At 36.0% G+C, this 14,697-nt stretch overlaps 1 protein-coding gene across 2 annotated transcripts in view; it reads right to left on the bottom strand.

The window, feature by feature from the left end:
* VPS50 (VPS50 subunit of EARP/GARPII complex) overlaps positions 1-2,644 on the bottom strand; it is a 125,195-nt gene extending 122,551 nt beyond the window's left edge. For both annotated transcript variants that reach the window (XM_030932465.1, XM_010353153.2), the window contains exon 1: positions 2,484-2,644. In XM_030932465.1, the coding sequence (XP_030788325.1) occupies positions 2,484-2,516 (33 nt within the window). In that variant the 5' untranslated portion in view covers positions 2,517-2,644. The remainder of the gene's footprint in view (positions 1-2,483) is intronic.
* Between the last annotated feature and the right edge of the window lie 12,053 nt (positions 2,645-14,697).

Below are 14,697 nucleotides of genomic sequence, written 5' to 3'. Positions count from 1 at the left end.
ATGTCTGCCTTAACACTTGTCTTTTTTTTTTTTTTTTTTTTTTTTTTACTTACAATAGTGCCTGGCACAAAGTGCTCAATAAACATTTGTTGAATGGACTGAAAGAACAGAGGCCAGCATAATGGAGAAAGATGAAGAACAGATCTCATTCAAATAAAGAGAGCTAACAAAGCCTTCCTTCCTCCCATTATTTTGCAAACAAAGTTCCCAGGGCAGCTGAAATGCCCAAAAACTTAAATTTCACAGACCTTAATTTCCATCTCTCCACATTAACTCAATATATATTATTAGCATATTCTACAGGTTCAAAAAAAGAAATACTTTCATGTACACTTATTTGTAATCCTATTAAATTTAACCCAATAACAAACTGTACTAATTCAAACCCTCGATGTAAATAGGAGGCACACTAATTTCACACCTCATGGATTTAAGAACTGTGCATCAGTATCAAATATGTGAAAGTCAAGACATAACATATATAATTAGGATAACTTTAAATATGTGTGCAAAACTCCTAATTTTACCTCACTTTGTACACAGTATGGTTCCAGCTTTTTGTATGTGTTCTTTAATGTATTTTTTTTCCATTCCAATTAAACACAGGTTTGACGTGCTGAAATTCAATAAGCAACTAAGACTTAAGTGTTACCATTTTCAGCAAATTGCATTACATTTAGGAGACATACACTTATCACTCCTATCTGAAATTTTTTTCTCTCCTCAGTTTTACAAAATGAGGTCAAAAAACCTAAACCAACCACAGCTACCATACAATTATGACAATGTTAACTACACTGAACTGTATGGCAGGCAACAAACTTGAAAGAGCATCAAACTTAGCTGATACACAAAGGTCCAAATTCAGCCTCCCAAAGGCAGTTCAGAGGTATTAGTGGTATAATGTACAAAAGTATATATTGATTTAAAAATCAAACAGGTACCAAAGTCAGCATGAACTTATCTATTGCTTGAATTACTGCAACAGCCTGCTTCCAGTTTTCCTGCTTTCCCACCATCAATGTAGCCAATGTAACTAACGGTCTCTATGTTCAAGCACTTCCTTGATAATGCCCAGGAACTCTGTTAACACCTTAATCTCTTTAACTTCATTGTATCATATAAACACCACTATCAGGCTAACTCCATAAGGTACACATTATTCCTACTTTAAAGATGTGGAAACAGATGCTTAAAAACGTTATGTAACTTGCCGAAAGTCACACAGCTACCACAGGATACAGCAGGACCCAAACTCATTGTCAAGTAAGACGTAGCAGGATGCATAATACCAGTACTTCACACATGTGAGGAACTGACAAATGTTACTAGCCACTTACTTAAATATTTTTATGATTCACAGAACATTTTGATATATATTTTCATACCATTAACAAAATAATCTGATATAACTAAAATAATCATGTAAGGGTCAGTTGTGTATTATGCAAGAGAAATACACAATTTGTAACCTGTTTATATCTCTCTCAAATTGTGAATTCTTAAATAAGAAAGTGGAATTTGAGTTCTTTTTGTAATCAACAAGAAAAAAATCTCACAAATAAACCTTCCACTAAAGGATTATCTTCCACATTCTCCAAACTTTTAAAAGCCATGTTGATTTAAAACTCTAATCTTAATTATCTTTTATATTAAAATAATAAAATGACCAATTCTAGTGAAATATTAAAGTTGAAGTAAATAAAGGTAGCTAAAATAAAGTCAAAATCAATAAGTACATAAAAGAAAATTTCTGCACTTCTTAAACGAAGCTGAGGCATTATTACGAGGTCCCTAACATTTATGAGGCAGATTACAAAACAGCCAAAGCTCTTATTCATGAATTTTCATTCTGGGAAAAAAAGAAAAGATCAGTATTTTGCCATAACAAAAATAAATTTTTTAAAGTAGAATTTCACAAAGAGTTTTCACATATATTAGCTTATTGATGACCCTCATAACAGAACTGTGAAATAAAATGAACAAAAATAATTATTTCTACATCCAGACAAGTAAGCTACAAAGTTTGGGGACTTGCCCAAAATCCAAAAGCTACAAATGCTGTCTTAAAATTATCCGTTTTCACTCTTTCCAGGTCACCTCTACTGCACAGACCACACCACCCTACCCAGGCTATCAGCTCACATATGACAGGCAGCCTGGATGCGGAAGACCTTGCAAGGAAGCTGGGGCTGTTCTGGAAAGATGGCAAAAAGAGGAGGAGGGGAGACAAAGATACCCTGATTCCTTCAATGACTTCTTTTTATACGAATGTTTCTGGGAGGCGGGTACCTGCTGGAGCAGGGCTCCAATCCAGGCGGCCCAGGTGAGTTTTCCAGGGTGTGCCCCGGCTTCCCAGTCCCCCTGACACCTGCCACCACCCATAACTTAGGTCTCCACCCGCCACCGGTTAGGGACAGAACATCTCGGCTCCTCTCACTTCCGAGATGAAGGAAGCCTTTGCTTCAGCTGCCGCGACTTACCTGTCGGGTCATGAGAGATTTAATTTTTTGCATGTCTCAGTCCTGACGAGGGTACCCTGCCTCAAATAGCTAACAAATCACACCGAGCCACTACACAGCTGGACCTGACACAGGGAAGCCATAGTGGGTGGTCACGTGGAGGCGCCGACCCAGGTCATCCTGTCTTTCCCTGGGCATGCTGGGAACTGTAGTCTTCTGGCCGCCGGCGATAGTAACAATGAACTAAAGCGGCCAGTCCAGGGACTACATCTCCCAGCAAGCAAAGGAGTGGGTGTTTCAGTTAAGCCGGTAAATCTTACTGCTCAGAGCGACCACTGCGATCGCCGGCCTTACGGAAGGTGCTTGCACTAGGTAGTAGCTACTCTTTGGCGAGACGGAAACCTAAGTCATAGGTGACTAGGGGTTGAGTGAAAGATCAAACTCAGAGGAGACAATATATAAGCCAGACTGGCGCGATGCCCCCTAGGACTGTGAGGGAGGAAACCTCACCTGGTCTAGAGGGGCGGGGTGAGAGAACGAGAGACTGACGCGAAGGAGAAGGAACTCAAGAAAGGGCTGTCACTGAGAGGTGACCTGAGAACTCGAGACTACCCCGGGCGCGCTGGGTTTGGCCTGAGGAAAGGTGTGCTCTAGGTTGCCCAATGGGCGGCCCTCCAGGGTTAGGGCTGTTCTACCTCAGTCTTGGCATCCCCCGCAAAAGCTCTAAAATCGAAGGATTTTGACGCCCGCCTATTATTTTACCTCCCTACTCTAAGGCAAGTGATGACGGGAAATACGACAACAATAATGAGTATACGTGTCACTTTAAAGTCCTCTTTTCAACTTTTGGCAGTTTAGTCAAATTGGGGAAAGGGACAGGGGTGTCTTTGGGGACACAGTTTTAAAAGGACTTTACAATTATGAGAATATTAGAAGAAGAAGAAAAAGAAAGCGGCCCTAAAGCTAATAATAATAGCTAACACTTATCGAAAGCTGAGTACCTGTCAGAAACTGCTAATAGCTTTAAATATATGGCTTTATTTATCCACACAAGAATCCTGTGGGTTCCCATTTTAAAGATGACGAAGCAAGTATGGCGAAATTAAGGAACTTGCCTAAGATTACTGCAGATGTGCAAGCAGAAACTGAAGGATTGGTCATCAGGTGTGTTAAGATTTCCGTGTATTGTGCTGAAGAAAGTTCTAAAACATGGCACCAAATTTTTTAAGTTTATTTTATTATAATGCTAACTTTTTAAAAGTTAATAAACTTTTATAAACCCATAATTTCAAAAATATTTCTTAGAATAAAAAGCGTTAGTGTGTCAACCTAATTAAAAATACTGGGTAAACAATAGTATGGGTGGTAGTCAGATATGGCAAAACTAATAAAGGTGATTTGCAAATGACCGAAGTTTGGGGGACACTAACAGAGGTTATTTCTGATTCTGAAATTCTATTTTCTCACCCCTCAGAGCCTCGTTTTATTAATTTTTACAAATGAGGTTGCAATATTTTATATAGGGCTTTCTAAGGATAAATGAGATGATGTAGGTGAATGAAATGTATAAATTGTAAAGCACTATACAATTATGAGGTATAGTTTGATTCTGCCCAGTTCTCCACTCCAACAGAAACATCTTATGCATTCTTGTATCACTGCATTCAGCAATTCCCTTGAAATTATGTTTGCCTATATGCTTCTCTGACTTTGTTATTTCTAACCCCTTAAAGACATTCTGGTCCCATTTAGGGCAAGTCTAGTTTAGTTTATTCTTTACCTTCTCTAATCTTAGTTGTCAGACTGTTATTTGTATGTGAAAATCTTCAATATTTAGAAGTCCCTGAAAGCATCAAAAGAAACAAAAACTGCCAGCCATATTAGCATATAAAAATAAAACCCAAGTCAATAAACATTTCTTGATTGTTGAGCTCAAGGCAACACTATAGTAAGCACTTTAGATTGATAATGTATGGTTGTGGTCACAAGGAGTTCCCAATTTAGTTTAAAAGCGTATCTGAGGGGTGATCCGAGTTTAGTAGTTCTCAAACCTGACTGTTCAGATTCACCTGAGGTGTGTGCTGTTATTATTGTTATTTTCTTTGAGGATGTTTGTGTGTTTAAAATCTTCTGTGGTTCTTAAAGGCAGTCCAGCTCTAGCATGTCAAATCCATGCTGTAAAGATGAGAAAACATATCTATATAAGGGTTCGAGGCCACATATTTCATGAGAGCTTGATCTAGGACTAGAACCCAGATTCAACTCCAGAATTTTCTCCCTCACACACTCAGATACACAAAATTAAAGATGATCCCCCAAAAAAGTTTTTTTTTTTTTATCTAATGTGTGTATTTCTGTTGGCCAAATTCAGAAAAATGAGCATTATCCCTATCTGACACTGAAAAAGCAAGAAAGTATTAAAATTTTGTTTTACTCCAAAACTCTACATTTTATTTTATTTCCTATAAACTGAAGAAATGGATAAAAATGGTTACAGTCTTCTAAAAGTTTGAAAGCTGTAACTATAATATTGAAAGCTTGTAAAGTAAGTCAGCACTGGTGTCTGAGTAAACTATATTTCCAAATTCAGCATACCTTAACACTATATGAAATAATTGAACCTTATGTTATTCATTTCTACCTGTCTACGCTCAAAAAACAAAAAACTTGGCATCCTAAAAAACACTTTGTAAAAGGTTTGGCATGCTATTTCCTTTCCAATTTTCATAAAGGTATTTATTTGTAAGATTTATTCAGAATTTTCACATTTACCTGAGAGCTGTTGTTAGTGATAGCCCAGTGCAAAGTAATGGAAAGTTTAGATGGTCTGCCAACAAATCTTGGGGGAAGGTTTGCTGGATACCAATTCCTTGGTAGAGAAGTGCTAACCCCATTTTTGCATACTGGAACATCAGAGCCGAGAGTTAAGTAAATTGATCTGATTCAGGGCAATAGGATTAGTAGTAAAGTAGGATAAGGGCATATTTCTAATGGCCCAAACAGGAGGAATATCTGGAAGCTTAAATAAAAGCTGAGATCCTGGTTTGATTAGAAAGATAAAGTTACTTACCACTGCACAAATACCAAAGCAGTGGAGAGATGCAGCCCCTCCAAGATGATATGACTACATTTCTTGAGCAGGCCATAACAGAAAACAGAACACTTGTCGAAGGTAAAGTAGTGACCTAAATAGGTGCCCAGGAAGAAAGACAGTACTGCATAGTATTTAGCAGCCATATAGGATAGATAAAGGCTTCCGTGAGGTAGCTTTGTGGACTTTACAGAAGTGAACACTAGCACAGGCATAGGCATATGTGATAGCCTCCTCTGGCAGCTAACTCTCCCTGTAAACTGGAGAGAATCTACTAATTACAACAATAAGAAACATTTTCTCTCCCCAGTTCTTCTTATTCCCCACTGTTCTACATCTACATTGACGTTGGCATTTCACCACCTCTCCTTCTTAATTGTTTCTGCCACTGCAAAACACGCACATGCTTGCTACTTGTGATTAAAAATGTGGATGTTTGAAATTTATGCAGCAGACATTTACTGTATGAAGTATTACCAGTCTACAATTTAAATAAACTAGACTGTAAACTGTGTAGTGTGATTTGAGAGGTAATAAAAAGCCCTGCCTCCAACACACACACACACACACACACACACACACCCCTGCACAGGAGTATATGTGTCCATATCCCATTGCAAATGCATGTGTGCACGCACACACAAACACACACACGCACACTCTATCCCAGTGGCTCCTTGCATTGCTTGCAGTTTAATCACCATGAATATAGATTGTTTTAGGTTAATCAGCCTTCTCATTTTAAATGCAAATATAACTAAGATTGGTAAACAGTGACACTACAGGCCCTTTTTTCCGACTGGAATGATACAGCAGAACTTCCCAGTGGGTTACAGGTGTGATGTGAGATATGGATGGTAGGAAAATCTTATAATTATAAAACACTTCAAACTATTTTTAAGACTCATGTAAAAATTAACAGTTGATTTGAGCACTCTTTTTCTCACTTCCTGTATAAACATGTTGAAATCAGAAGTGACTCCAGCAGGTATGAGTCTATATCTACAGTTTACCACTAGAGGGCGCTTTGTCATGATTATCCCAGTAGCCCTTTACCTAGATGTGCCGTATATTTCAATGTGTGCCATGAAATAAAAAGATTACAAGTAAGATTCATATTGGCATTTATTTGTTAATGTAGCATCTACTATCACCTTATGTCATGAAAGAGAGAATATTTTCAAATACAACAAAGAAAATCTCAGAATAAAAATCTCCTTTATATTGAGTATATTTAACACTAAGGAAAAAAACACAGTACCTTGTCTTTATTTCTCTTTTTGCCAAGGACCCAACAAATTTTATTATAATCCAGCACTAGACTGAAAAACACTGGAAAGAGCTAATTTAATAAAGGCAATTGGAGATTAATATCAATCTAAAAGATGTTGGGGGAGCCTATGTGGTATCTGTAGAACTTCCCTATTACTTTCCAGATTGTATTTTGTGCAATCCAATATTAAAATTTATTTGTATTTTTTACACATCAACTGAGAATCATAAGACAGGGGCCAAGGAGCATTTAGAGTTTTGTTTTCTGGAGGAGCAACTTAACAAAAATACTAGTTAAGCATTATGCTACGTGCCCAAGATCCATGAATGAATAAGATTATTCTCTGTATTCTAGAGCTCAGAAGGAAAATAAACATCCAATAAAATAAATTAAGATTAAGGAGATAAGTGCTGCAATAGATGTATGTACCAGATTTAGAGATAGCACAGAGCAAGTTGTGGCATTGTTATTGTTTTGCAGGGAGGTGGTGGAAGTGTGAGGAGCTCTTGCCATTTTTCTGAAGCATGGAGGGATCTGAAAGTGATTGGTCTCTGAAAAGGACTTAGTTTTCCCAATAGTCTCTTATTTTCTTGGCTTATAGAAGTCCTTCTAGAAAAGTTCAGAGCCTTAATGCAAAGAGGGTTTCCAAACTTGCATTCCAAAATTACTATCATTCCTTTTTTATTTTGATTATGCTTGAGGTATATTCTTCCTTCCCCTCTTGTCATTGAACTTCTTCAGTGGGCCTTTACTGTTAAAACTGATGTATGCAAGGAATTTTACTTAATTTGATGATTTGATGCAGATTTGGGTATATAATTAACATTTTATATAGCAAAGCTAGAACCAGAGTCTTCTTGCAAATAGGGGTTAACTAATAACTTCATAAATTAAGCAGACATGCTCAGACTATCTGCTGCCATGACAATGAAGAGACCAGGTTGAGAAACTGTAACCTGGACATTACAGTAGAGGTAAGATCTTTTCTAGATCATTGGTTTACTTCCTGTATGCATCCGCTGTGAAAATGTTGCCTCAGACACTATCTCTTGACGTGGGCTTTTCATTATAATTATGCATGGTCCATGCCTCAGCCCTACTCGGAAACACACCTGTGATTTGCTTTTAAAACTAAGATGAATTCAAAGATTCAATGAAATCAGTCACTGTAATAGGAAACACTGCATAGAAAAAATATGTTTTGAATCTATGCTGGAGCGCTCTTTTGATTCGTCGGTAGAATTTTTACATGTTAGTGACTTCACGAAGATTTATAACTGTTTAGCAGATACATGAGATACTTCTATTTTCTTATTTTTTTAAATTTTTAAATAATAATGGCATAGTTTTGCATGATAGAAAACCAGCTTTTGTTTTTAAGGAAATTTCACAATATTCTTTCATTATGAAAACATGCCATTTTTCAGTAAAGTCACTTAAAAGGATGTTTTCCTTCATGTGATTTTTAATAACTAAGTATAATTTATGAAATATATAGACAATTACTGGTAGTTGCTAAGAAACTCTTCTGAAAGCCATAAGCCTGTATTCTTGCAAAGCATATAACAGGTGTTCCCACTCCCTGTGTCCTTTGTATACACATTCATTCTGTATTCAAATCACAGAAGCAAGAGGCAAGATAGGGTCTGTTACCTCATTGCTAATTTCCCTAGCAAATAAACCAGCAGCTGCTGGTCCAAGTTACCGCCGAGAACAGGTCACTGCATGCATGGGACAGGATGCTTTCATGGAGCCCTTCGGTGACACACTTGGGGTCTTTCAGTGCAAACTATACCTCCTTCTTTTTGGTAAGGCCCTGCGTGAATTGTTTTAGCTGTTTCTTAGGTATTTTTCTTTTTTTAAAGTGTGGACATAAGTTAAATATTTGCTTTAAGCTGTAGATGCATTCAGATAATTGAAGAGCAGGTCAGAACCTTTTGACAATAATACACTGTTTCAGCAAAGAAGCAGGAACATTTAAGATAAATGAGTTTCAATAAATAGATAGTTATTGTTTTCTTGGAACAACAACTATTGTTATAGCACCCATTAAGAGAATTAAGATATTTTTAAAATGTAATGAATTTTTTCTTTTTAGAGTTTACATATCGGTTCAATAGTCTGATGTATTTGTTTCAGCAAATATTCTAATAGGCCATGAAATTGTGACCACTTAGAGTGAAACTCCAAATAATTTATGAAAATTGTTTTCTTTTTAATTAAAGATATTGTTGCAAACTGTTTACTGCTTCATTTTAAGTTATCTGTTTCATCTTATGAAATATGGAAGAAGGTCAGATTCCAAACTAACAAGAAAATTTCCTACACAAAAGGGAGAACGTGTTTGAAAAGACTGTTACTCCAAAATGCCTTTAACTTTTCTCTTTGCCCAATGGCTAGTCCTATTAAAAAATTTTTTCTGTACCTTAATATTTTCCCTCATTCTCCTCTTTATCCTTAAAGTTTAAAGGAGTCTCTTTCCAACATTCTGACTGCTTGTCTGTCAACATTATTTTCACCAGATGTTCTCTTTTCCATTCTTCCTATTTATCAGTTTTAAAAGTCAAATCAATTTCTTGTTTATATTCAACAGATAGGAGTTCAAAAAAGGCTACATTTTAAAAAGTTTAAGAACAGCTTAGCAAACTAAGCAATTTAACGTTTAGGCTTCTTCAGTTATTTAGAGCCTTACTTTCACTCCTATATTTTGTTAAAGTTTGCATTGTAAATGTTATTATTCAAATTCATACCTAATGTTGTACCTATTTCACACATTTGAAATGTACAGTTTGTAAATTTTTTTAAGCCTTTGAGTTTCCCAGAGTTGTGATTCTTCCAGTTATTACAGTATTTATGATATCAAATTTAAGCCTGTAATAGATTTTTGTTTGCTAAAATTTTTGAAAAAGTAAATAATTACTATAACTGTCTCTATCTTTGTGCATTTTTCTTGCCTTTGAAGGTATCCTGGGTCATCGTCCCACTTATTTTTATTTTTAAAACAGTAGGACTGCTATCATTTTATAAGTGTTGTTTTTGAAGCTGGCGTTAAGAAGAACTTAGAGACAATTTAGTTAAGGAATTCAACTAAAATAAAACAAATGTACATTAGGAAAATAGCATGTTCATAAATAGCTAAAGCAGTTTTTATACCTTAGGACCTTCTCTCTTCTGCAAATTTGCTTTTCTCCTTAGGTAGTGTGTTGTAAAGACCACAGGTGATTTGGCAATCTTTTTGCTCTTAAGAATATTGAATTTTTGTTTGTTTCTTTTTAAAAAATTTTTTAAAAATTTGAAGCCTAAAATGTACAGTTTGTGCAGTTTATTCAAAATACATCATAATTTCTATTTTCTCTAAAGATGCAAGATTTTATTTTCAGTCAACAATACTTGTGTTATGCTTGTTAATACCACGCATGATAACAGGGAAGTAAATGCCAGCTATTTTGAGCTACAGCAGAGTTCACTTTGTGAAATCTGATGTTTATATTCAATACAATGAAACCGGTCTAGGGAGTCCTTTGTTGCTGGAATATAGATAAATTCTACAGTAGGACTTCAAGTGTACCTTAACACTGGATACTTTTTTATAGTGCTATTGTTATACAGTGTAAGAGGGTCTGTAAAAGGAGGGATTATTACTGCAATTTTCTATGTCAGATTATGGTTAGTATTATAAATGTTTCTCCAGATTTGTGTTAATGCCTTATATGCAAAAAGTCAAGATTTTTTAAACAGAACTATAATTTATAAGAGTTTTTGTTTCTTATACCCTGAAAGTAATAGTGAATGTAATAATAAAATCGACTTTAAATTTCCATTTAAGTCCAAATATTTGAAATATTAAAAATAAATTTAAATTTCATCAATTTTTATGTTATTTATTATTTTTGTTTTTGTATTTTTTCAAATAAAGTAGAGACAGGGGTCTCGCCATGTTGCCCAAGCTGGTATTAAACTCCTGGGCTCAAGCAATCTGCCACCTCAGTCTCCCAAAGTGCTCGGATTACAGACATGAGCCACCACAACCAGCCTTTTTATATTATTTATTTTCTTGAAGTTTATCTGTTCACGCAGAGGTTGATTTTCTAAAATCGATAGTTTTAGTCCTTTGGGTTTTCTCATACAACTAGAAAAGAGCACTTGAAAATTTCTCAAAATGAAGCTAAGTTTTCTAACATTAGTAAACTACTGTGTTTGACAGCATGAATTCATCACATCTGTAGCGGGTAACACAACGATGGCAAGAGAGTATGTGTTCCTAGAATGTGGAGGAAGCATTCAATTATCTATTTATTCCCAAATTTCACTACAAGCAAAGATTGTATCATATTGATAGGTTCATGTCTTTCCTGCAAAATGAAGAGATTTTACGTAACTGAGATAAGATACTGTATAAAGAAAATTTCATTCCCTGCTGACATTCTTATAACTTGCTACCTATAATTTATCCGATAAAAAATTGTATAGGCAATCTCTAAGCAAATAGTTACTGTAACATCTGTGCTATTTCTCACTGTCATACAAACATTTGAAAAAGCATACATATTTGAAGAAAACTTTTCATTTAATAAGAAAGCATTGAACCTATTCAGAGATATTGATGGGAATATATTATTTAAGGTATTGTTACATGATGCAGTCTAAAATAGCCCCCCAAACTAATTTTTCCCCCTAAATAATGATCATAAATGCTATATAAAATGTCTTCTACTAATGTAGTTTTATTTTTCTCAGAGCTTCAATATTTGTATTGTATTTAATATTTCATTAAATAAAATTTTCCTCCCATAATTTTAGTCATGGACTCTCTAACCAGTCTTTTCATATGTAAGATTCAACATTCTGGGTCAAGATCCAAAAGTCATCAACATTTCTATTCCAGTGATATTGTCACCCCATAGTCATATAGTGCCTCCCAACCATTTCCAGAATATTAAATAAATCTCAGTCAATCTTTTCAAATATAACTACAAAGGAAGTTGATTACAAAAAAAAGCAGCGAAGGACTTTTGCAATGGCTTTCCCAAATGACAAGCACAAATTGGTCAGAATCCATTCAGACCTTCTCAGCCTACTGGTGGTTTCTAGGCTGTGTTGTGAAATGTCCTAAGTGAACCAGTACATCCATGACAAAACTGCTCCCTATTAGCAGTGGTGCAGCTTTTTCCAGTGCACTCCCAAGGCAATTATACGGACTTCCATCATTCCCCTTGATTTCTTTGTAAAAAAAACACAGAATTGCTGTTTTATTAAAGGATTTCCAAGTATTGACGACTTAGTAAATAGACCAAAAACTGAGACTCAATTCTTCAAAATTAGTTAGGCCCTCTCTCAATTTGGATCCTGTCAAAACCCTCTGGGCCCTTCACCTTCAAATACAGGTAGCTGTTACCCTTAGAAAAGCATCTCAGGATGTCAAGAACATAAAATTAAGAGAGTTGAGAAAGGCCTTACACCTTATTCAGTATTACCTCCTATTCACATACGAGAAAACTGAGTCTGAGAATGAAAATGACTTATTTAAGGTCACATAACCGACCAATCACCCACCATTTTACCCCAAGTATGTGTCCTTTACTAGGACTTCATATTTCAGTAGATCTTTAACTTTATTAAAAAACAAACAGTAATCTTCAAGTTAAGAGAATAGGTGCTTGAAAATCATTATTTTAGGGCTATTTGCAAGTGGCGGACATAGAACATGGGAGTCTAAGATCAGTAGTGAGCCATGAAACCCTTGTAAATATTTTCATATTTACCCAATTAAAAAAATATAAAAAGGAGGGAGCAACACACTTAATCAGTGAAAGTTCCAATTTACATATCTTAAGTTAGTAATAACAGGTACTAAACCTATTTTTTTTAATTGTTGCTTACCAGGAACTTGTTAGGAACCGCCTATCTTCAACTTCAATGAAAGGCATATAAATGCATTTTGTTTTGTGCAGAAACAGATAGACAAAGAGGAATCTTTTCCTGTGCTGATCTCCCATTCAAATGCCCAATGTCTTACTAAATCTATGACTTTAAGAGTTTCACCGCCACTGTCAGCCTCTGCTTCACATATCATAGACATCAGTAATTTTGAGACATAGATTTACTCTCCCATCCTTCTTTCTCTCTCCTACTGTTTCCTTGCGAAAACCACTACTTCCTTTCTGCAATCCACTTTATCTCCTCTTTAGAATTCCCAGCACCCAGTTTTCTCTTCTTCTAATCACTTAGATTAGGAAAAATTCCAGATTTAATAGTCTTACACTTGGCAGAAAAGAATACAGAAAGGAATTCTCATCTTTGTAATTCCTTTGTTATGGACCAATCACCAAAGTGTGCAAGTAGGTCCATTATCAGAAGAAAAAAATCTTAGAAGTTAATCACAAAAACACACAGAGGCAAAGGAGACAATAAGACATGTCTTTATGTTTCTCTTACAGTTATCTGCTTTTCAGTCCATACGGTAAGTTTCAGTTGAGAATCTAGGAGTCTCTTCTCCCTCTAACCAACTATCTTCCTCTTTGGTGTTTTCTCCTCTTGGATTCTTTGCTCTAACTTCTCGCCAACCCCAGAGTTTCACTCTCTACTAATAGCTAGCCAAAGGCCCAAACTGTGGGAATCTTTGCTCCTACCTCCACTCTGGGAAGGAAGGAGATAAATTTACTGTTGGTAGAACTGGATTCTTCATAGGAGCAGGCCTACGTCTTTGAGTTTTTCCAAGAAAAAAAATCACAAAAGGCAAACAGACATTTCTACCTTTCCCTTTTTAATACTGGTGACCTTTCATGACATGACTTGGATGAAGCTTAAACACTCCCTTTCTAGTAGAATGAAACGAAAAAGATGTAGAAAAAAATGAAAAAGGGGAAGTGATCAAAGAGGATAAACATGTTGCATTTGAGAAATTTAAAATTGTAAAGTACTTATATCTAATTTCCATCTCTTCTCACCCGCTTAAGGATTTTATTCCACTTTCACCCTTCTCTATTCTGCCTCATCAACATTTTCCTTTCCAGTGGAACATTCCCAGTAGCAGAAAACTCTCTTGATTTCATTTTTTATCTTTCTCCAGCCTCTGCCCCATCTCCCTGCTCCTCTTCACAGCAAAACTCCCCAAAAAGTGTTGTCTATACTCATTGTCTATAGTTTCTTTTCTGTTGTCTATTTTTTCTCTCATCATTCAAAATATTCCACATTTAAATTTCTCTCACTCTCTACTATGTCAAATGTTCCTATGATGTAGGTATCATATTGCCCCTTTTAATATGAGGATTTTGAAGCAAAGAGCTTCCAGCAACATGGTAACCTGAGCTAAGGAAGACTCTCTACCCCCCGCAAATACATAGAAATGCTAAATAACATAAAATAATATATCATGGCTTAAGGTAAGATGGGGAAATCTCCAGTTGCCAGAAACTGGGAAGAAACCTGAAGATACAGCGGTGAATGCATAGGCCCCAAAATCCCCAGCACTGCCCAGAGCTCTCCACTGGGCAGAGCTCCATGCCCCAGGGCCCTCCAGGTCCCTCATTCTCTCTTAAATTCTCATTAACCAGAATTTCACAACTTTGCCTCTTGGATATCTAATGGGCATCTCAAAATGAACATGCCCAAAACGGAATCCTCGTCTTCCCCACAAAAAATTATTCTCCCCACAGTCTTCCCCATGATTAATTTATTTACTGCAATTCCTTTCTTCTAGCTGGTCCAAGTCAAGAAGTTTGGCATCCTCTTTGTTTCTGACACCCTCAAAGTATCAGCAAATCCTTTTGTCACGATCAGTCTTTTTCCAAAACGTCTTTTATTAACACCCTAGTCTCCAGCACAGTTGTCTCTGGCCTATTACATTGCAGTCATCTCCTATGTGTTCTCCC

This window comes from Rhinopithecus roxellana, chromosome 6 (genome assembly GCF_007565055.1).
Source record: "Rhinopithecus roxellana isolate Shanxi Qingling chromosome 6, ASM756505v1, whole genome shotgun sequence".
NCBI lineage: Eukaryota > Metazoa > Chordata > Mammalia > Primates > Cercopithecidae > Rhinopithecus > Rhinopithecus roxellana.
The sequence above is the reverse complement of the archived record's forward strand: the minus strand, read 5'-3'. Positions and strand labels throughout refer to the sequence as shown.